The following is a 24,770-nucleotide window of genomic DNA, read 5'->3' on the forward strand; positions in this document are numbered from 1 at the left end:
GTAAAAAAATACTGTCCATGAAGTGCAAAGTCTTATCAATTTATCTTGTGTATTTTATGTAATATCCTCATAAGACATTTCTGTCACTGCTGCTTTATGTTGTCAAGATTCTGATGGGAAGATTGCTGTGGTAATATTCCGTGAGCTGTCCCAGATGCTTAGGTGACCAGTTGAATCACTATGATTGTTAAATTTCCCTGAATTTGACCAATATCTAAGTTAAAAGAAACTCACGCTAGGTTTCATCAATAAACAAGAAAGCAAAACTTACTATAAAAAAACCTAACCTTTCACAAGTGGCAAATCAGGTTATTAACTACTATGCAATTATGCTCCTTTCCAAGCCATTTTGTTATCCTGACTTGGAAATATATTGCTGTTCCTTCAGTATCATTGGAACAAAACCCTGGAATTCCCTCCCTAATAGCATTGTAGGTCTACCTACAGCACATGGACGACAGTTCACAACCACCTTCTCAAAGGCGACTAGGGATGCTGACCCAGCCAATGACACCCATATCCAACAAGTGAACAAAATGATCTTAAATTATACCAAATTTAAAACCAAACATACAGAAATTAATTCACAAATAGGACACATGTCACAGTTCTACATAAATATCATGGGTGGAAAATATAGGCAAAAAGAAACAAATTCTGTGAAGCAAGAGCCCCAAATCACAAAAGGTGGACTGAGGTGACATTTGCATGGTTTTTGGATTTTGGCAATGATTTCATGTTTTTTGTTGAGCATGGAAGATTGTTAATTCAGTAGCATTGGTCTGGTCCATAATTTAAAGTTCTGAATTTGGGCAAAGCCAATTTTGATGGTATTATTTGAAGGAACTTTCAAAACTGGCTTGATGATGGAAGACAGAGGCTGGTGGTTGTGTTGTGTTTTCAGACTGGGAGCCTGTAACTAGCAGTGTGATGCAAGGATCAATGCAGGAACCACAGTTGTTCACCGTTTCCAAATGATAGAACATAGAACATCACAGTGCAGTACAAGCCCTTGGGCCCTCGATGTTGTGCCAACTTGTGGAAGCAATCTGAAGTCCACCTAACCTACACCATTCCATTTTCATCCATATGTTTATCCAATGACCATTTAAATGCCCTTAGAGTTGGCATTATAGGCAGGATGTTCCATGCCCCTACTACTGTCTGAATAAAGAAACTATCTCTGACATCTGTCCTATATCTATCACCAAGGAAAAAGGCTCTCACTTACCACCCTATGTAACCTTATGATAATTGTATGTCTCAATTAGGTCACCTCTCAACCTTTTTCTCTCTAACAAAAACAGCCTCAAGTCTCTCAGCCTTTCCTCATAAAACCTTCTCTCCATACCAGGCAACATCATAGTAAATCTCCTCTGAATCCTTACTGAATACTTACTGTAACAAAATGCCCCACTGACAAGAGAGACTGGAAGTCTAAACATTGGTTTGCTGTGCGATGTTCATCACTTACATCTGTAGAATAACTCTACCTTGCAATTATGCAACTGAAGAATATGTGCCGTGTTATTTGCAATGAAACAATATCTGACATAATGAGAGTAGTCCCATCTAATTATTGAGAAATGTGTGCAATATCAAATGAAGGAGTTACCGATCTCCCAGTTATCATTCAATTGAATATTAAAGCAAAGTCAAAAGGGCTGAATGTTCCCTAAGTACAACAGAAATATAATAAAATCCTCTTCCTGACAATAATAGGGTTAAATGTATTCTGTGTGCCTGAACTGTTGCACATGGGCTCTTTACAGAGATAAAGAAATATGCCAATCTAGAAAATAGATATTAATTGGTTTCCTTTCTCATTTGAATTTTAATGTTTACTCTTTTGTGCAGACTATGAATAAAAATGCAAGCTTAATAATTATGACCCCTCAGATGTAGGGAAGGCAGAAATAATGTAGTTGTGGTGGGGTAATGTGATTTTAGAGTTTGGGTTTGCTGTCCCTATCTCCAATTGGTAGTTTAGGGTATATTTGGAGTGTTCTTCTGGGAATTACAAAAAGGTTTCACTTTTAATATCCATCATTTTCCATGCATGTTCTTGGCAAGCATGGGTTCTATTCTGGATCTTAGATTTGGCTCACGCTATTAAAAGCATGCCGTGCCAAGAAGGAAAAAGACCGTCCCTGTTTTGTCCCACTTAATGAGGAACTGAGGTTATCTATTTCCTCCTCACTGTGACAAGGTAATTCTAAAAGTTTTCCATCGCATAATGAAGGAATCTGTTACATCTAATTATACATGTTATCATTCTAATTACTTAAATTACTCATATTTATTAACTCCACTGAGCATCAGGGAACACAGGAACAGGTGTAGGTTATTCAGACTCCAGTAGTTATTCCACCAATCTCTGACATAATAGCTTGAGCTCTGTGCACTTGTCTTTGTTACATATTCCTTAATATCCTTGAGTAGGAAACAAGTATTGTTATCAAATCAAAGTTATTGATATGAACTAGCTTCCATTGCTCTTGTTATGGGAGAGGTCTAAATTTCTATCACACTTTGCATGAACACTTTATGTTCTGACTTCTCTTCTGAATAGCCTGGCTCTTATTTTAAAAGTGTATCTTCAAGCTGCTTTCTTTAGCTGCTTGTTATAAAGGATAACTTTCCATTTAGGCATTTCCAATTTCCTTTGTGCCTGCATATACAATTTAGTGATCTCTATACAAAGACCTCGATTTCTTTTGGCTCCCACTGACCCCTATCTTTTCACCATTTTAACAAGAAATACTTGAATCTATCATTCTTTGGTCCAGAGTGAAGACCTCTCACTGGCATTTTAATCTACCACAGCTTAGACTATTCTATTATCTGCATTTAAAGTTCTTTTTAATTTTATATTAGTCGACTCTACTTAATTTACCATTAGTCTTTGTCATTAGCAAATTGGAGTACTGGCTATATTGAATTATTTATGACATTAAATATTACAAATAGCTGAGAGCTCAGTACAGTTGTACAGCATGAATCAAATCCTTCTAATTTTAGTACAGACCCATTATGCATTATGATAACATTGTAATTATGTCATTGGACTAGTAACCCAAAGGCCTGAAGTAATGATCCACCGACATATGGCTCAATTCTAACTCTTGTGTAAATTGTTTTTAAATTTGTTATTATTTGGAGAATTTAAATACAGTTAGTTGAACTAACAAAATAATTCCATTTGCTTCAGCATAGCTGGTAGACAGCTGCTGAGTTTAATGAGAAAATTGCAGATAGCCATGCAGGACAATCTGGAGCAACACCTGGGTCCTCCAGTCCCAAAGTCGTATGTCAAGTTGGGTCTGGATTACTCCCAGTTTCATAACATTTTAATCATGTTTTCTGACAGGCCTACTGAAATAACAGCACAGAAGCAAGTGTCCTGTCACCGAGTCACCCTTTATCCAGCTAGGAGTCCATCCTCAACTGAGGAGAATCTAATCTCTTTTTTTTGTAGTCCAATATTGAGCAGCTTTTTTACAGTTTATCCATAATCACAATAATGCCCAGGTCTCAGATACTCCAAAGAAATTGGTCTCCATCTTGCACATAAAGAAGCTGGCTCCTTGCAGTCAGGTTTGTCACTGCTTTCTCAGAGTGAGCTTGTCAAAGAAGTACGCTCCTATGTCATTCTCAGAGGCTGCCAGTCTCTTCAGATTGGTGATGTGATCTCCCAGTTTCTTGATGATCTTCACTTGCCCTTCCAAATAGTGTCTCTTCAGGAAGTCACAAAGATGAGGATCTCTGTGGTCAGAGGAGATTTTGTGCAGATTCGTCCGGTTCACATGCTTCTCCATTTGCAGAGCTCTCTGAATTACCTCCAGAACATTGCTCCACTCATCTTGCTCTGGCTCCATGATGTCCTGCAGGAGTACTCTGCCTTCATGTTTATTCTGGAATGCCATCAGTTTCTCAGTGTTCCCAATCCTTATGAGACTACTCCTTGAAGAACTTAGCAAAGTGATGCAGGGCAACATTATCCTGGTCAAAAGTAAGGAGGACATGGAGAGGTAAAGAGGTCCAGATTGAAATGCTTGTTGACAATATGCTTATAGTCCTTGTGGTGGTTCTGATGTACTTGGCATGCGACCTTCACTATTCTTGCTCATTATCACCTTTTTTTTAAACAAAATACAAGGAATGACTATGGTATTGACAATATCATCACTAATTGAATGGAGTTTGCTTGTATTTCCCATATAGGAACATTCAGTCTGACACACACACACACACACACACACACACACACACACAAAACTGCTGGCCCATGGTCCCCATGCACAGCTGTTGGTCCACACTGGCTGGCATAGCCTGGGGCCTACACTAAAACAACAGCACAGAGGTTGGGTCCTGTTATCAAGGCACCCTTTATTTTACTAGTACACAGAATGCTGGCTATGGCCAGCCAGTTTGGAGACAGTCCTCAACTGAGGAAATTCTAATCTCCTGGTTTTATGTGTCAGCCAAGGCTTTCCAGATTGGGGTTGTTAACCTGGGTCAATCAAGAATCTCGTAATTAGAGGTCAACCTGGTTTCGGTCACTACGTCCCTTTCCCCCTAAGTCAGGGTTTGTCGGCCTGGTGTTTCGCTTGTAGCTTCCTGTGACGCTTTCGCCCCAGGTCCGGTTCCTCTGACTTGGATTCAGGCACAGGCAGTGTGTACCAGACCATGGCCCATCTCTTGCATCCAGAATGTCTCAGAAGAGTCTCGTCCTCCGCTTCCAGCGGCACCAATATTGAGGCTGCATCCATTTTGGACTCTGAGATTTCTTTGACACTAGATGGAGGGAAAACACCTGCAGTTTCTGAGAGGCCTTCAGTCTTTTCCGAGGGGGCAGGTATATTTTGCTCTTGCCCTGCTTGTGAGGTAATGATTTTCAGGTGATCCGTGTGTTTGTTCTGGACTATATCACCTACCCAAATTTTGTAAGTCACGGGACCTGACCTCACGTTAACCTTGTCTTCCGAGAGTCCATGTATCATGAACGTTGCTCGCAGCTCTTCAATAGTCATACCTAAGTTTTCTGAACAAACTTTATGCATGTCCAATCATTTGGAATGGGCATCCACAAGGATCAGGAACATTGAACATTAATGCTCTGAAGTGTATGGAATGAACTGCCAGTGGATGTAGTGGAGGCTGGTACAATTGCAACATTTAAGAGGCATTTGGATGGGTATCTGAATAGGAAGGGTTTGGAGGGCTATAGGCCGGGTGCTGGCAGGTGGGACTAGATTGGGTTGGGATATCTGGTCGGCATGGACAGGTTGGACCGAAGGGTCTGTTTCCATGCTGTACATCTCTATGACTCTATGAAAGGACTGGTATAGTCAACATGCGACAGAGTCCATGGTTTACCCAGCCATTTCCACGAATGTGGGGGTGCTGTTGGTGGCAATTTTTGTCCTTGGTGGCACTTTGCACACTGGTCCACTGGCATCCAACCCTGGCTACCAGACCTAGCTTCTTGCTAGCATCTTCATCTTGGAAGCCTCTAGATAAACCTGGCAGAGTTTGGTCAGTAGCTGGTGGCGACCTTTACCTTGGACAATAACCCTTGCTTCCCAAAATAGTATGCTGTCCTATACAGGTAGCTCTCATGGAATGCCATAGTTGTGTTCCAGCAAAGCCTTGCTTAAATAGAAAAAAAAACTTAATATAAATAATGGGACCTATGGAAAAAGTGGGATTAGGGACACACCAGCAGAAAATATCACTCACTATCGCTCAAAACTCATCATTAACTCTAACACAAAGTATAGCACAGCCTGAACAAAGGTATACATCATTTTTATAAAATGAAACAAAAGTAAATTAACACTGTACATTTTTTAAAAGAAATGTTAATGTAGGGATAGAGAATCATCTTGTTGGGTAAGGTAGATTCCCTCATTCCTGTTAAGTGAGCTATATCACATGTTCTCTCCTTATGCTCAAAATGCTTTATAATATCTGGCTTCTCTTCCAGTGTTATAGCCTTTCTTTTGCCTGCAATTTTCTCACCAGGATGTTTCTTGCTAATATTCTTGTCACTATGCCCCTCATTTTTTTCAAGAAAGGGATAATCTAGGAGTAGTTTACCTTTCACAGGAAGCTGCTCCATGTGTCTCTCAGAAAGCCGCTCCCTATATTGTACCTCTCTCTGAAAGCTGCTCTGTCAGCAGCGGACATCAGTGCAGGCACAGAATGGCATGAAGACTGGCATAGACACCAGCGTATGCTTAAAATGGCACAGACATCAGAACATTTGCAAAACAAATCATGCAAAACGGTCACTGCTGGAATTGCGCTATTCCATACAGTGGTAAGCGTTCTCGAAAATATAGTTCCTTAATTCCTCAGCGACATTATAAGCAAATCGTGCTGCTGGAATGCGCTTTATCCAAGAACTACCTGTACGGTGATCTGGTCTCACCAGGTCCAAAGAGGTTTCAATCCTGGTTGTGATGGACCTTCTGTTGCTCCCATTACCACCAGTTTCAGTTTCGCTAGGACGGGATCTTTGTGTCCACAGTCGGATATTGTCCACGGTGACTGGAAGTGTGTCCAGAAAATTTAAAATCAAAACATTCTTCCCAGGGAGACATCACTGGTAGAGTATTTGCCAGTGGGAGGTGGCTGAAGGCATCTGCATTAGCCACTTGCATCCTAGATGGTGTTCTGACCAGTACATGCTGAGAATAAGGGCCTAAAGCTGAATTCTAACAGAAGCTGAGTGGCACTGTCTTGTGCTCCTTCAGTAGCCATAGCAAGTTGTTACTATGACAAATTTCCTTCCATAAAAAAGGTACTGGTGGAACTTCACACCAAAGATGACCGACCAACCTTCCTTCTCTTTCTGGGCATACTTGGGTGTAGCATCAGCCAGAGTCCAGGAAGTATACATCATGGGGTGTTTCTTCTCCATTTGGCCACTGGTGAGCCAACATTACTCCGATACCACACCAGGGAGCCCTACTTATTGTTTCGAATTGTAGTGGGCCAACAGCTTGGATGACGATAGCTGCTTTTTCATTTCCTTAAGCCAAGCTGCTTCTTGGCTTCACAACCATTTCCATGGCTGATGCTTTAATAAGGGAGTAAGGATGCCAAGATGGAGGCCAGATTACACATGAAATTTACATCATAATTCACTAACCCAGGCAAAGACCTAAAGCTCTGGTATAGACAGACATGGGAGCTGGGGCTCCTTTCTTTTCTAATGGCTGTAATCTGGTTTTGTTGACTCCATAACCCAAGTATGTCACTTGGTGCGCCTAGAACACATGTTTTTCCTGTCTAAGGCCTACGCAAGCCTGGGAGAAATGTTTGAGGAGAAAGTGAGGTCTGCAGATGCTGGAGATCAGAGCTGGAAATGTGTTGCTGGAAAAGCGCAGCAGATCAGGCAGCATCCAGGGAACAGGAGAATCGACGTTTCGGGCATAAGCCCTTCTTCAGGAAGAAGGGCTTATGCCCAAAACGTCGATTCTCCTGTTCCCTGGATGCTGCCTGACCTGCTGCGCTTTTCCAGCAACACATTTCCAGCTGGGAGAAATGTTTAAGCACTATGTCCAAATTCTCTAAGTGCTCTTTATTAGTCTTCCCGGTTATTAGTACATCATCCAGATGAATGGCCACCTGGGGTAGCCCTTGTAAAATGTTCTCCATGGCCTTTTGGAAAAGAGCACAGGCTGATGATACCCTAAAGATCAGTGTTGTATATTGATATTAACCCTTATGGGTATTAATTGTAGCATACTTCTGGGACTGCTCATCCAGTAACAATTGCAGGTAGGTGTGACTCATGTCTAGCTTTGTAAAGGACGCCTCCCCCATGTCCTCTAGCACAGTCCTCTGGGCAAGGGATTGGGTATTTATCTAGCTGTGAGAAGCAGTTTACTGTTCCCTTGAAATCCCCACAAAGATGAACTGAGCCGTCAGGCTTCACAATCTGTACAATAGCAGGGTCAAATGAGTCAAGCTTCCCAAATAGAGGCATGATGCCAGAAATGCTTACCCTAACTCCACGACGATAGTTGCAAATGAATGTTCTTCAGGTTCATCCTATTTTCTCCCGTTGCCACTGAAATAACTATCCAGAGGCTGGTGTCTCAACACCCTTTATTTTCTAGTGCACAGTATCCTGGCTGTAGCCAGTCAGGAGAAAGTGAGGACTGCAGATGCTGGGGATCAGAGCTTAATGTGTTGCTGGAAAAGCGCAGCAGGTCAGGCCTTAACTGAGGAAATTCTAACCTTCTAGTTATATTGGTCAGCCAAGGCTTTCCTGATTGGGGTTGTTAACCATTCTGCGAACTGCACTGGTTTGATGATTCCTTTGTTGTCCAGCCTCCTGATTTCTACTTTTACTTTAGCCTGCAACGCAAATGGCACTGGACGAGCCATGCAAAATCTCTGAATTGCATGCTGGTCAATGTATAAAGAGGCTTTGGCCCCTTTGATAGTCCCACATCCTTCTTGAAAATCACCTGGGTATCTCGCTAGGACTTCACTGAGGCAGCCATTGTCTCATTTAAAAATCTTGAGCCAATCAGGGTGAATCTTTCTCAACCAATTCCACCCCAAGTGACTTGGGCCTGAGCCTTTTAATATCTTTTGTGGTAACTGCGCCAACTGCTTTTCATAGGAGACTAGAACAGAAGTCGTACCCTTAATTTGCAATGATTCCCCAGTCTATGTCCTCAGTCTGGCTGAAACCTTGCATAAGCTTAAAGGTTGGAGTTACAGACAGATTCTGCAACCGCAGATGCAGCTGCACCAGTATCGACTTCCTTGGGAACCGGCTGACCATTTAACCAAACATTAATTTTAATTGACTCTGACTTGGGTATCATGAAGTGATTTCATTGTTCCAACCCATATGAAGGGGAACTTTCTAAGGTATGCACTCTCCTGGGTAAGGGCCTCTGAGCTTTCAGTCATGTACAGAACGGAAACAGACCCTTCGGTCCAACTCGTCCATGCCAACCAGATATCCCAATGCCAATCTAGTCCCGCCTGCCAGCACCTGCCCATATCCCTCCAAACCCTTCCTATTCATATACCCTTTCAGATGCCTTTTAAATGTTGCAATTGTACCAGCCTCCACCACTTCTTCTGGCAGTTCATTCCAAACACTTACCACCCTTTGTGTGAAAAAGTTGCCCCTCAGGTCTCTTCTATATCTTTCCCCTCTCACCCTAAACCTATGCCCTCTAGTTCTGGACACCCCCACCCTAGGGAAGAGACTTTGTCTATTTATCCTATCCATGCCCCTCATGATTTTATAAACTTCTATAAGGTCAACCCTCGGCCTCCAATGCTCCAGGGAAAACAGCCTATTCAACCTCTCCCGAGAGCTCAAGTCCTCCAACTCTGGCAAATTCCTTGTTTCTTACTCAAGTCAGGCCTTGTAGGACTCCTTTGCTGTCTCAAACCCACATACTGGCAGTAACTACAATGGCTCGCTGGCCTAGTTCCTGAAGAACTGCTCAGCCGCTTGGCTGAGTCTCGGCTTTGCTATGGAGTTCTGCTGTGGACTGCCTAGGGTTGCACTGCTCATGATGTGCCCTCCATGAGCCCTGTGATTGCTACACTTGCGTGGTGTTCCTCAAACTCAGTTGGACAGGTGAGGGTGTCCACTTCCATTTGGGATGCTCTAGTAGTCCCCATATTCCACTTGCTATATTTTCTAATGACAAGACCAGCTACCGCACCTGTTGGAAATCAAGTTGGGCTTCATCTATAGGTACTTCTACATGACTATGTCATTATTCCCACATACCAAATGGTGTCTCAGCATCTCATTCAGTGTTTACCCAAAATCATGTGCCTCTGGCAGTCAATGTAATCTCGTCAAAGGCATTCCCCGGGTTCTGTAATAAAACAGATAGTGTCTCAGGATTAGAGGAAGTTTGGGGTCATAATATTTCTTAACCAACTCTGTCAACTCTTGGAAGGTTTTAGTCTCTGGTGCCTCTGGGGAAGTTAAGCTCCTTATAACTGAAAATGCAGTGGGTCCACACACAGTCAGAGAGATTACTCGTTGCTTTTCGTCTGCCCCAATGTCACTTGCCCAGAAGAAGTATTGCATTCTTTCTACATACTGGGCCTAAACTTCAACAGCAGGGCTAACTGGGTCAAGATTCCCAAATAGTTGCACAACGCCAGAGCTGTTTACACCAACTCTAAGATAACAATTGCAAACGAATATTCTTCAGGCCCATCCCATTTTCTCCCATTGCCACTGAACTAAGTACACAGAGGCTGGTGTCTCAATACCCTTTATTTTCTAGTGCACAGTACACCGGCTGTAGCCAGCCAGCCTGGTGTTAGTCCTTAACTGAGGAGATTCTAATCTCATAGTTATATTTGTCAGCCAAGGCTTTCATGATTGGGGTTGTTAACCTGGGCTAATCAAGAATCTCATTAATGAGGTCCACCTGGTTCTAATCATCACTTACCAAATGCCAAGATGTAATTGTGTGTAGCCTTCAGCCACCTTATGTTAATTGCCCCAGTGAAGTCCTCCTCTGAGATCTCTGCAGAAGAATTTGTGTAGAACCTCACCCTTGTGAGCTGGCATCTACAGCACTCTTGTCTCCGATTGTCTGAAGGTCAATAGTGCCCAATGTCTATCATATGCCTATACCCCTAGAAGCCAACCTCTGAAGTTCACGCAGTGTCACTATCTGTGTTGATCGCTGCAAGTGTGAGAACTATTGATAAATTTTCTTCTTTATCATTGATTTGCTGTTCTTGTACCTCCTGCTATTCCACCACTGGTTATTTTTGATAACAGAAAAGAAAAGAGTAGAAGGGTAAGGCTGTGGTGAGGCAAGAAAGTAACAATTCAGAGATACATGCTAAAAAGAAAACAAATGCGAGAAAGGGGATTAAGTCTGAGGATACTGTCACCTTCAGTGGTTTCAGCTTCCCTGTTGCATGCAACTTCATCCATGGCTGCTTCAATGATGGTACCAATTGTCTCTTTCATAAGGGAAGAGCCCTGCACCTAGTCCTCTCCCCCACTGATGAGCTCCTGCTGCCTCTGGTTGAGTCAACTTGTCCTGCAAGAGAAAGGGAAGTGTGATGCAATCTGTTTGGGTGATGCGGCTCTCATGATTGAATAGTTAACAGTGTATGAGACAAGGGTGTGAGACTTGCAGCAGTGCTAAGCGTTTAATGGTGAGGTGAAACAATGAATGTTAGCTATAGGTTGTGTTTGACGCAGATCAGAGCATGAAATAAGAATTCAAGAGAAACAAGGAGATAATGAAATTTTACTAAGCTTCCATTTTCTGTGTGAAGTCAGGACATCATAAAAGTAGGTTCAACTAGTCATACGAAACGTTTCATACTACATAATTGTTGAATTAGATATTGCTGATTTGGGGAGTTGGTATCTTTTGAATTAATTTTGGGAAAAGAACCAAAATTACACTTGGACCATTTTGGTGATGGCACAAGAATTGATAAGAAGATGGTTCTATGATTCTGAAGACAGAATTCTAACTGTCAAGGGGTAATGGAAGGTGGAAAGTGGATAGAAAGGGATGTTTAAATCCCTAAAAATAATGAGTTATGGTTGGGAGTCTCACTAGATCCCTCCCATTTCCAGATTTAACCTGGGTGGATTGGGAACATCTGTGAAGCTGTCAAGGAAGTAATTTAAAATATTTAAATCCCAATTAACTTAGAATTTAGTTTAACCGAGCAGTCTGGGTTTAAAAGGCAGTACATGAGTCTTTCAAGTTGCTGAGAACTAGTGAGAGCCAGCCAGCCAGCTGAGAGAACGGGGGGGGGGCGGCGGAAATCATCATTCTTGAGTGAATGTGACAGGCGGGAATCTTCAAATAGCAAAACTGAATACCTGCGGCCATGCCTAGGCGACTGCTCAGAGCAATTCTTCAGAGGTTGTACTTTCACTGATGGATACATTGCAAACTGTTGAAAGTCAGTTCACCTATCTTGGATTTTACTCAACTTGATCAACATTCCTTGTTGCCAGCCTTCACTGCAACATGGCATTGGCTCAAGCAGTGCTAACTATCTCTATTGAGACATAAGAGGAGAGCCAACACAGCACTAGCTGCCTTCTCCTCAACAATACGCTACTCCAGAGGGATGCTTACGGAGGTATGGCTCAAAAGAAGCGAAACCTCAACAGCACCTGTGTAGGTGGACAAAGAATCAATTCACTCAACATGTGAGAGCACAAGTTCTTCAGAAGGCTTATGTTTTCATGGCAAGTCATTATCTGCTGTGCCTGGAACAGGACCTGCTTCCCATTGAACAGGTGGGAATGCATTTTCCATGGCTGTAAAGGTGCCAACCTGAAAGTACACCACCTTCTCATTTCCTGTCCTGATTTTCTGTCTCAGCCTAGAATTGTGTTCTAATGTAAAGACAGAAAGCAGAAGCTTGTGAATGTGACAAATGGATTGTGTGGATAGGAGGGAAGGTCAACACTTATGTTGACTGGCTGTGACACACATTTGTGAAATGATGCAAAGATTAGAGGAAATGTAATTGAGGAATGAATGCAGCTGCATGGTTTGAGAAGTGTTTTATCTGCAGAATTCTAGAAAGGTCATTACTTTTCAGTTTCTCAGACTCTGAACAGGACCTCCAGGTAAGAATCAGAGACCTGGGGATTTTGAGGTGGAGGGAGGAAGCAAAGCAGTTGTGGTACGAGGCAGGGGTAGTCTTCACAAATTTCTTTTCCATTTCTTCGATCGCAACAGCCTTTGGAATCTAAATACAAGTCAGCCATTTTAACATAATAGAAACAAAATGCTGGAAAAAAAATCAACAGATCTGGCTGCATTTGTGGAGAAAGAAACAAAGTTAAATTTTCAAATCTCTCATGACTCTTCTAACAACCGAGGGTCCTTTCATTAGAAATCCTTCCTTTGAAAGATTTGATAGACCATTCCTCGTGGACCTCCCCCGATTAGATTGGGAACTTGAAAGATGGATGCTAATATAGTGGCTGAATTGAAGAACCGTGGTAAAGCCTGCTTTAATTGCAGACTCCTGACCCACTATCAGCTTTCCTATTCAGTGCAGTTTTACATAAGTTAAATTCTACTTATCAAAGTTTAATAATTGAATATTTTTAAAAATTCAGTCACGGAATGTGGGCATCACTTTCTGCCCTAACCCATCCCTAATTGCCCTAGAAAAGGTGGTGATGATCTCACTCCTTAAACTGTTTCAGTTCTTGGACTGTAGAGATCCCCACATTGTTGTTGAGAAGAGAGTTTCAGAATTCTGACCCATTGACAGTGAAGGCAATTTAATTGCAAATAAGGATGGTATGTAATTTGGATGGAATCATGTAGTTGGCGGTGTTCCCATGCATCTGGTTGTCTTGTTGTTCTGGGTGGTAGAGGTCACAGGTTTTGAAGATGTTGTCTAGAGAGAGTTAAGGTGTTACTGCAATGTATCCTGTAGGCGGTACAAACTGCTGTCACTGTGCCTCGGTGGGAAAGGGTGTGAATGTTGAGGGTGTGGATTAGGTGCCAATCAAGTGGGCTGCTTTGACCTAGATGATGTCAAGCTTCTTGAGCATAGTTTGAAGAATCCATCCAGGAAAGTAGAGATTATTCTATCACACTCCTGATGTGTGCCTTGTAGATTGTGGTGACACAGTAGGGCGACAGGTAATTTCTCATTGTAGAATTCCCAGCATCTTTAGCCATAATATTTAAATGGTTCGTTCAGTTCAGTTTCTACAACAGGATGTTGCTAGTGAATGGTGATGCCATTAAATCTCAAGGGACAATGGTTGGATTCTGTCTTGTTGGAGATGATTTTTGCCTGGCACTTGTGTGGCCTGAATATTACTTAACTATAAAAGTTTTATATAAACATGTACACTGGTATGCATTAACATTTTAACAAATGTACTTACAGAAATAAGAAAATTAACAGCTAAAAGAAGAAATGTGGAAGGGAAGCTTGAGCGGCGTAACTGCATCCAGGACTATGCCGATTATGGATCACAAGTTTATGCACCAGTCTCTCGAAATGGCCGGTTTCCAGACCAGAATGCAGAACGTTTCATTGTAAAAAGTCATTTTCTTTCCACGTTTAATGGTAAGTTAGTGCTACAGAAACTACCAAATTGTATAATTTGCAGTCTGTTTTGGGTTTCTTTGTCAGCTGAATATCCAACAGGCAATCTTCAACTATACACAATAGAAACATTTTATAAAAATTACAATGAGTTCCAAATCTCTTTGTACTGTCTTTAGTCCACAAAATATTCTTCAGTATTAACCCTTATATTTGGAAATAAAACTTTATCCATTTTAACCAAGAGAGGTTGGTATCTTGTTGCTGCATAACCATGGTTGATATGAAGGTGAATCTTGGGAAGCATTATAGGTACATACTACTTGTACCGTGGAAGCTAAATTGCATACAAGTTTTCACTGAAATAATCCCTCATAAATTAGTTTAAAAATTGTTCCAGTTTTCATCAAATGTAATTGCCAAAGACAAGGGGTGAAATCTTGTAGAGATAACAGGGATCATGAAAGCTGGCTGAGACCAGAGTCTGGAGTAAAGATTGGTTTCTAGTGAGATGTTGCTCAGGACAGGAGCAGGGAGGGAGCAAGACCTGTAGGGGAGACAGGGAGGTCAGAGGGAACAACTTTTAAATCAGATGCAAAGAAACCCAAAACAGGCCGGAGTAATATCAGTGACAATGGAATGAAGCCCTTAAATATATGTTAATTGCTCATGTATAGGCCTGAATTGGTGGTGGTACAGGAATGCTACTCAAGGGTATTCCTTCCATGGAATTAACCTGGGGTGGGGCAGAAATGTTGCATGTCCTTTTCTGCTGCCGTCTTTATTAATTAAATGGCCCCATCATCAAACTCAGTGTGGGAGAGAGCACAAAGCACAACCCATTTTTCGACTTTGTACAAATGAACAGTACAAAGTTGTGTAATGAAATCTATTTTTGTGTGTCCATTTGTACTGTGAGGCTTGTTGGAAAAATTTCAATAGGTCACTCAGAATAGTTCAAACCTTACTAAAAGGATCTTATTCAGAGAGCGAGAGAGAGCCAGAAGCAGAGGAATAAGCACCATGCTAGAAAGGTGCTGTCGTTAGATGAGCTGCTGAGATGGCAGCTAAGATCATTAGCTCTCTGTGGTTGGGAAGAAGTCCCAGAAACCATTTGATAGATTAGATTCCCTACAGTGTGGAAATAGGCCCTTCGGCCCAACAAGTCCACACTGACCCTCTGAAGAGCAACCCATGTAGGTAAGGCTTGGAGAAGTGCGGGGCACCAGTAGGTGTTGCTATGTTGGGTTAAAGCTCAGGAAAAGCTCTTGGAACTGTGGGGTGTCAGTAGAAGCCCATGAGTTAATAATACTTAGCTGAGAGTGGGGTCAAGGAAGCTCACGAGTAGTATTTGGTTGAGGCAACTGAAAATGATCGAAGTTCAGGAAAACCCAGAGGCAAAACCTATTGTCTGAGGATTTATTGGAATTGTGCTGCTTCTAGAATTCAGATGAGTGAATCCAGGAGAAAATAAACGATAAGCAGCTGTTTGCATTCATTGAAGAGTCATTAACAAAGAGGTATAACCTTAAAGTGAAAAACAGGAGGATTAGAGGGGATTTGAGGAAAATGTTTTTTTACTCAGCGTGGAGAGAATCTGAAATAGACTGATTGGGTGGGTAGTTGAGGTGGGAAATCTTAATTTTAAAAAAATGCTTTGATCAGCACTTGAAATGTCATCACATACATGTCTATGGTCTAAGTTCTGGAAGGTAATATAGATTGAATTTTTTTTGTTGATGCAGATTCAATGGTGCTGTTCTGTACTGGATGAATCAATTATTCTAAGGGGTATTAATGTCCACGAAGATTAGGCTTTGGAGAGAGTTCTGAAGCTAGATATTTGAAAGTGAAGAATTTGGAATCGTTTGTAAAGATTTAATGACCCACAATATCTCAAATGTTTTGAGGTTCTTGAGGATCTGACATTATTGCATTTGCTATTTAATTTGCTCTGTTGGATGTTTGATCACCGGTTGTCTGTTACTCATATTTATCTCGTGTTGTTTCTGGACTTTGGAGTAGAAACTTTGGGCTGAATCTTATGTTTTATTGCCTAAGCGTGAGTTGCATTGATATTTTTGATGGAGGTTTTTTTTGCCGCAAGATTTTGTGTGTTTTCTTAGTTTCTCCAGTCTTGGCAGTCAGGGAAATTTGGTCCTTACTTTGCAGACAGGGTAGTTCCTGCTGGATGGGGTAGTGCACAGGCTGGACCATCCTTTTGTCCCAGCACCAGCAAAGGAGGCAATAGACCATGTCTGAAGTAACCAGTGCAGTTTCAGCTATCTGGAGGAATGCACAGCAATGTATGGAGAAGGTCGATGACCTTCTGCATTTCTCCAGCTATGCCATAACTTTTTTCCAGTGCACTTTTCACTCTATCCCTGCAACTATACCAACTTCCATCTGGTCTCATTTTGTACTAATCTTACTATTGCCTGCAACATCATTCCTTGCTCAGTGTCACCAATCCCAATCTCTGATACTACTAATGCTGCATGCTCTCTGCACTGTCCACTCATTTGCTCAGGACACATCCCTACATGCACCTGTACCTCCCACCTCTATCTCCCTTATTATTCTGCCTTCCTTATTCCAGTAGGAAAACAGCAGAAAGAGTCAAGACAGGTGGAGGACTTCCAGATGTTTGGCTCCTCACCCCTTACATGGAGAGCAACCTGGCTTTGACTGCCCCAAGCAGCTGATTGACCATGTCCAAGCCCCTGGACTGGAATCAGAGACTGTTGTTGGCTACTGTATTGTGAGCCCTGACTGAAGGCTATCTCCCTTGACTGAGGACTACTGACAACCATGTTAAGCTTCCTGGTTATGTATCTGATCTAAATAGCAAGGCAAAACAGGAGAAGATGTGCCTGGTTTCTCTGGCTGTGGGGACACAATGCACAAAGGCAAGGTGAGGCAATGCTAGGAAGGAATGCGAGATAAAATGCCTATAAAATTCTAAATGGACTAGTTAGTACAAATCTCAGGATCCTGATGAATAGAGAGTCCAGATCAAGGGATCATAGTCTAGGGGTATGAGGTAGACCAGTTAGGACTGAGATGTGATATTTTTTTACCCAGAGAGAATGGTGTGCCTGAGGAATTCTCTGCCACACAAAGCATTTGAGAACAACGCATTGAATGTTTTCAAGAATGAATTAGGTATAGCTCTCAGGGCTAAAGGGCCAAAAGATATGGAGAGAAAGCAGAAACAGGGTACTGAGTTAGATGATCAACATAATCATGTTGAACAGTGGAGTGGGCTTGAAGGCTGACTGGACTATTCCTGTTTGTGTTTACTCTGTTTCTGAGATGTTTGTGCCCAGTGTTCAACATGAAAGTCCTTTGGAGCAAGTGGCAAGCTGTAATCACCAGGTTCTGCTCCGACTTACTTGTGGAAAATTTTGCCACATTTGGTAAGATAGAAAGCTGAAAATTAATGAGGCAAGTTGTGGCTTTAATCAGGCATTTAACAAGCTATAATCCCTGTTCTTTGGCAACTTGCTGCTATGTAACAAGAAACTCACCTCACTGCTCAGCAAATGCATAAAAGATACAATGAGTTGTTCCCAATGTTGAGATAAGCCTTGCTTGACTTCTTGTACAATTCTGCCACAAATCCCATCATACCCAATATTGCTCAGGCCCCTGTAAGATTCCACCCAGTGTATAATATTGTGGATTGTCTGGCTGTTGTAACTTTGCATAGTAACAGTCAGTTTGATTTTTTTTCAAAACCATGAAATTTTGTGCTTTTATTTTCTTAGTAAGTATCCAAAATCTCAAACTTTGCTTATTGTAAAGACGAAGCTTTCTGGTCCTGAACCAGATCAGAGCATATATTTTGTGGTCTAATCTGTGATTATAAAAGTTACACTAAAGTAAATTTATGCAAGCAAGTTCCTCTTTTAAAAAAATTGAAAGGGATTTTTACAACTTAAAATTGTCTTTAGGCTTCTTTAAGCTTTCCATGTTTTTTTTAGGTATATTAGAATTAGAGGAAACTCTACCAGATTTTGTCACTCAACCACGAATACGAATTCAGAGACCAAAAAAAACAACAAAGGATGGCACTTTGAATTATGCTGCACGAAGAGAGATGGAGCTTGCTAAAATTCACAAGGTATATGTTCATGAATAAATAGAGTCATAGAAATTGCTGGCTTTTGTTTTTGAATTTTGGTTTATAAATTTAGAGAAATATATGAGTAAAATAATAGTTAATACTGATGACTTATCCTGTTAAAAATGATTGGAACACACTTGTTTGGAACTACAGCTGGAAGGTGTCACTGTCTGCATAAACTTACCCAAATAGGTTATATCTACCCGACTGACTGACAATGCAATTTATTCATAATTAGCCATTTCTAGCCTATTCTATCTTCAACAGGCTAATGCAATGCACAGATTGACTAATGAAAGTCCAATGACTGTCATTCTTATTCACTCCTGAAGCAATACCGAACACACAATGGGTCCTGTTCTGGGCTATTTAAAATGCTAACAATAGGTTGCAGCTGAGGTACATTTGACCTATGTGTGCTAATGCTAAGTTGATGCAAACATTATGTTGAGTTGCTCGTAGCTTTTTTAAGATTTCTGCTAACAATGATGGGAAGAACATATAAAATGGTTTGCATAGCTATGGGAGCAATAGTTCCAGTGCATTTTCTGTGCAACGTGAGCAAGATGTGCAGATGAGGAATTAGAGAAGCAAACTTCTGTAAGGAAGGGTGACTTTGTTTAGATGGTCCCTCTTTGAGATGGTCTTCTGGGTACACTAATCCTACATTGGGATGAGTCAGAAGCAATACCTCAAGATGCTTTGCTTCACTGGGGAGACAGTTCACCTTCATTGTGATGACCTGGACTCTCAAATAGGGCAAGGAGGGCTTTCCCAGTAACTCTGAAGATAACCACCACCCTCTCATCCCTTACAACTGGTTCTTTCAAGGTGGGAAAAGATGATATTGAAACCTTTTAACAACTTACTGCCTACAGAAATATCCAAGCAATTACAGAGGATCTTTACAAGAGGAGAGAGGAGTTACTTGTCTTTTAATTGCCCATGTATGTGCCTTCATGTACCCCTACATCAATGAAATGTAAGAGCACGGGAACATAGGAGCATAAACAGGCATTTAGTCTTTCAAGACACTGTGTTATTTGATGAATGATCATTCATCTCAATGCTGTTTTCCCATGCTATCTCCATATCTCTAGATGTCATTGGCAGCTAGAAATCTATTGTTCTTTGGCTCGAACATACTCATTAACTGAGCTTCCACAGCTTACTGTGGCAAAGCATTACAAAGATTTACCAGTCTCTGAATGAAAGAATTCTTTCTCATCTCCATTTTAGTTCTAGGACCCCAGTTAGCAGAAGCAATCTTTCAACATTTACCAAATGTGAAAACCTGCGAGTTGACCCCACTCTATTTTGCAAACCAGTCATCCAGTAAAAGCACTAACTGACAGTGGACTTTCAATGGGAGGTATGGAGTCTAATCAGCACCATGAAGCAATCCATCAGGCTGCTGATCACAGGATTGTTATGGTGCAGGAGGAAGATAAGGTTAAGGAGAATCCAAAGGAATTCTACAAGTATTCTAAAGGCAAAAGAGTAACTAGGGAGAGAATAGGGCCTCTTGAAGATCAGTGAGGCCATCTGTGTGTGGAACGACAGAAGATGGGTGAGATCCTAAATTAATATTTTGCATCAGTTTTTACTGTGTAGAAAGATATGGATACAAGGGAACTCTGGGAAATAAATAGTGATGTCTTGAGAAGAGTCCACGTTATAGAGAAGGAAGTGCTGGAGGTCTTAAAATGCATTAAGGTAGATAAATCCAAAAGACCTGATCAAATGTATCTCAGGGCATTGTAGGAAGCTAGGGAAGAAATTGTGGGGCTTCTAAGAGACATTTGTATCATCAACAGCCACGGGTAAGGTGCTAGAAGACTGGAAAGTGGCTAATGTTGTGCTGCTAGTATTTAAGAAAGGCTGCATTGAAAAGTCAGGGAACTCAGACCAGTGAGCTTGATGTCAATAGTGTGTATGTTGCTGGAAGAGATTCTGAGAGATAGGACTTTGTGTGTGGGACACCTTGTCTCACAAACTTGATTGAGATTAAAAATCACACGACACCAGGTTATAATCCAACAGGTTTAATTGGAAGCACACTAGCTTTCGGAGTGCCGCTCCTTCATCAGGTAGTTGTAGGAGCGGCTCTCCGAAAGCTAATGCGCTTCCACTTAAACCTGTTGGACTATAACCTGGTGTTGTGTGATTTTAACTTTGTACACCCCAGTCCAACACCGGCATCCCCAAATCAAAACTTGATTGTGTTATTTGAAGAGATGACCAAGAAGAAGACCGATGAAGACAGAGCAGTAGACATTCTCTACATGGACTTTAACAAGGCCTTCGACAAGCTCCCACGTGGTAGACTGGTTATTAAGGTTAGATCATGTGGAATCCAGGGGGAGTTAGCAAACTGGATACAAAATTGGCTTGACTGTAGGAGACAGTGAGTGGCAGTAGAGAGTTGTTGTTCAGACTGCAGACCTGCAACCAGAATGTGCTGCAAGGATCAATGCTGGGTCCACTGTTGTTCGTCATTTATGTAAACAATTTGAAGAAATAAATAGGAGGCATGGTTAGTGAGTTTGCAATAACGCCAAAATTCATGATATAGTGAACAGTGAAGAAGGTTTTCTAAGAGTACAACAGGATCTTGTTCAACTGGGCTAGTGGGCCGAGGAATGGCAGATGGAGTTTGATTCAGATAAATGTGAAGTGTTGCATTTTGGTAAAACAAACCAGGGCAGGACTCTCACAGTTAATGGTAAGGCCATCTTGTCAAACAGAGAGACCCAGGGGTGCAGGTACATAGTTCCTCGAAAGTGGCATCACAGGTAAACCGGATGGTGAAGAAGGTGTTTGGCACTTTTGCCTTCATCAGTGAGAGTCGGACATCATATACAAGACATTGATAAGGCAACATTTGGAGTATGCATATAATTCTTATTGCCCGGCTATAGGAAGATGTGGTGGGTAAAACTGGAAAGGGTGTAAAAAAGATTTACAAGAATGTTACCGAAACTGGAGGGTTTAAGTTATAGGGAGAGGCTGGATAGGCTGGGACTTCTTTCCCCTGGAGCGTAGGAGTCTGAGGGATGGCCTTAGAGAGGTTTATAAAGTCATGAGGGGCATAGATAAGGTGAATTGTCTAGCTCTTTTCCCCAGGGTAGGGCAGTCCAAAACTAGAGGGCATAGGTTTAAGGTGAGAGGGGAAAGATTTAAAATAAACCTGGGGGCAACTTTTTCACAGATGTGGTGTGTATATGGAATGAGCTACTAGAGAAAGTGCTAGATGTAGATAGAATTACAACATTTAAATTATCGCTGGACAGGTACATGGATAAGAAGGGTTTAGAGGGATATGACTTTAGAGGAAAATAATTAAAAGAAAATGCAGGCAAATGGGACGAGTTCGGTTTAGGATTCCTGGTTGATATGGATGTAGTGTCTGGTTCTATGATTCTATTCAGCCCATCCTACCTGCACCTCCTAGAGTGGAGATTTGCTGCAAAGATCACTTTAAAGACATTTCCTATGATATCCATGTTTGTGACAATATGCTATACTCTCCACAAACTCAAAATTATGAAGGGCAATGTTCTATTCAGGAGCCAGCCACTGAGAGAGTGGAGGAAGAGGGGAAGGGGTGTGGGGGAGAAGCCAAGGGATCAAATCTATCACATTAAAAGAGCAAGAGGGGCTAAATCAAGTTTTGATTCAGATTAACACCCCCGCCCCCCCCCCCCCCGATTTCCATACATTTGTCCATTTTAGGCATCCTAAGTATTCCTAAATGCCTGTCCTGCAAGTGAGTGTTCTTGTCTGATCTTGTGCTGTGACGCCCCATTATTCCAGAAGTTATAGAATGGCTGAGGGAAGGCTACTGATTTTCAATGATAGAACTATTCAAGAACTGTGAACATCCTGTTGCATTTATATTTTGCTTGAGATACTGTTACTCAAAGCTCGTTGTAACAGTGCTCTCATGGCCAGCTGTCCATTTTCAATTATCTATAAAGTGCCTGTAATAATACTGAAGACTTGTGTTCCAGAACTTGGCACACCTCTCGCCAAGGAGAAAGTGAGGACTGCAGATGCTGGGGATCAGAGCTTAAAAATGTGTTGCTGGAAAAGCGGAGCAGGTCCGGCAGCATCAAAGGAGAAGGAGAATCGACGTTTTGGGCATAATGCCCGAAACGTCAATTCTCCTTCTCCTTTGATGCTGCCTGACCTGCTGCTCTCTACACCTCTAGCCAAGTTGTTCTAGTACAGCTTCAACACTGGCATCTACTCAACAATGTAGAAAATTGCCCAGATATGTCCTGTACACAAAAAGAAGGACAAATAGTGATGGAAGGTACCATCAAAGGTGCTAACAAGCAACACCTACTAAGTAACTACCTGCTCAGTGAGTTCCAGTTTGGGTTTCTCCAGGCTATTCTGCTCTTGACCTCCTTACACCCTTGGTTTCAGCATGGCTGAAAACGGTATTCCCAAATTGAGGTCGAGTGACATCGAGGCCTGTGTGACCAAGTGTGGCATCAAGGAGTCCTAGCAAAACTACAATCAATTGAATCGGGGGCAAAACCTTGATTGGTTGGCATTTCCCTGCCATAGCTTCTTTACAAAGCACTCTTCCCAGTCTGCTTCACTGTAATGCTGACTGCAAGGACACCTGTCCTAGACAGCTTCACCATGATGCTGACTGTGAGGACACCCTTCCGTGACTGCTTTAACATGACACCAACTGTGAGGGTTACTCTTCTGACTGTTGTGCAGGACCATTTGCAGGAGGCTATTGACAAGTGTAGCCTGAGCAACCCAGGCACTGGATTTGCATCTACACATGGTCAATGAATTGTTCAGTGTTTGTATGACAGGATACTTGGAATTTGGACAGGTCTGTGTCTCTGTCTGAGACTCTTAGAGAGGACGAGTAGCAAATTCTTAAAGGGATATTACCCCTTGTCATCTCAGTCAAACTCTGAACAAGTATTTATTATAATTTAATTGGCTTTATTAGGAGGAAAGCAAGACCAATGTCCTGTTCACCATCACGGTGGTGAATATTGCCAGAACGAGGAATGGATTCTGGTATGCCTCCCCTCTGACCTTAACACCATTTCACTGAGTAGGCTTGTCATTTGGTTTGATTTGATTTATTGTTGTCACATGCACCTAAGTACGTGAAAAGTTGTTCTTCGCATGCAGTATAGATAGATCATAACAAACAAGGACATACAGATCATGGGGTGTTTAGATAGAGGGAGGCACAGGAGATGACAAAAGCAGGATTAATATTAGATTTGAAGTTAGAAAAGTCCATTCAGCATTCTAATAACAGCAGGAAAGAAACTGTTCTTGAATCCATTAATTTGTGTGTTTAAGCTTTTGCCTGATGGAAGAGGTTGGAGAGTATTATCATGGTGAGGGGTCTTTGATGATGTTGACTGCCTTTCCACAGCAACGAGAGGTGTAGTTGGAGTCCATGGATGGGAGGTTGGCACTTGTGAGGGACTGGGCTGTGTTCACGACTTTCTGTAGTTTCTTACAGTCCTGGGCAGACCAGTTGCTGTACCAAGCCATGATGTACCCAGATAGAATGCATGTGGTGCATCTATAAAAGTTGGTGAGGCTTCTTATGGACATACCAAATTTCCTAAGCTGCCTGAGGAGGAACAGACGTTGTTGTGGTTTCTAGATCATCATATCTATGTGGGCAGTCCAGTACAGATGGTTGATTGTCACTGGGAACTTGACACTCTTGACCCTCTCCCCCTCAGTTCCATTGATGCAGATAGGGGTGTGTCATCATTGCACCATGACACCAACACTGTTTCCACTTAATTTTACATCAACTTCTGTACATTTCCTTATTCTCCTCAGTCTGTCTTGACTCCCTATTCTAATAACCACATGTGAAAAAGGATTTAAAAATATTAGTAGTGCTACTAATCATTGACTAAAAGATTTATCTTTTACATTAAGAAGTAGAAATACCTTAAGAATCACTGTTGTTTAATCTAATTATGAATAGATGATTTAAAGAATAGTAGTAAAGACTGTAAACTTACAGATCTTATATCTAAAATATTCAGGCAATACGGGAAGCGAAATTTAAAGGGGCACAACCAGAAAAGCCACTTCGCTTCCTGTTTAAGATTTTAAAACCTGTTCGTCGTCCCCCAACGCCAACTGTTGAGCAACCACCTGAGGTAAGGGGAATAATGTTACCTTTCAAAGAAGAAAGTATGTTTTTAACAATTTATTTTCTACTGTTCATCTTCAACTTGAATTAAAAAAATTAAAATGGATTTTAATGCATGTCTATGAAAAGACTGTCCAGAAGGTTAAATTGTGATGGCTTTAGAAAGATTCACCAGTTGGGGTCCCAAATTAATGATTGATTGTTCATATTTTAGTACATGCCACATCTTACATTGGATGTAATACTGACCTGCTGACTTTTATGGAACTTAATAGCTCAGTAGATTTAAGTAAGTTCAATTTGATGGACGCTGGTGCAAATGACTCTGTATTTTGTAAGATGCACCAATGTGCTGATAATTTACATGTATGTCACGGTGTTCAGAAGCACTGA

At 41.6% G+C, this 24,770-nt stretch overlaps 1 protein-coding gene across 3 annotated transcripts in view; it reads left to right on the top strand.

Annotated features, from left to right (window-relative positions):
- cfap91 (cilia and flagella associated protein 91) overlaps positions 1-24,770 on the top strand; it is a 94,669-nt gene that overhangs the window by 49,636 nt on the left and 20,263 nt on the right. For all 3 annotated transcript variants that reach the window (XM_043701004.1, XM_043701006.1, XM_043701005.1), the window contains 3 exons: positions 13,918-14,100; positions 18,066-18,205; positions 24,268-24,384. In XM_043701004.1, coding sequence (XP_043556939.1) covers positions 13,918-14,100; positions 18,066-18,205; positions 24,268-24,384 — 440 coding nt within the window. The remainder of the gene's footprint in view (positions 1-13,917; positions 14,101-18,065; positions 18,206-24,267; positions 24,385-24,770) is intronic.

This window comes from Chiloscyllium plagiosum, chromosome 12 (assembly GCF_004010195.1).
Source record: "Chiloscyllium plagiosum isolate BGI_BamShark_2017 chromosome 12, ASM401019v2, whole genome shotgun sequence".
Classification (NCBI taxonomy): Eukaryota; Metazoa; Chordata; class Chondrichthyes; order Orectolobiformes; family Hemiscylliidae; genus Chiloscyllium; species Chiloscyllium plagiosum.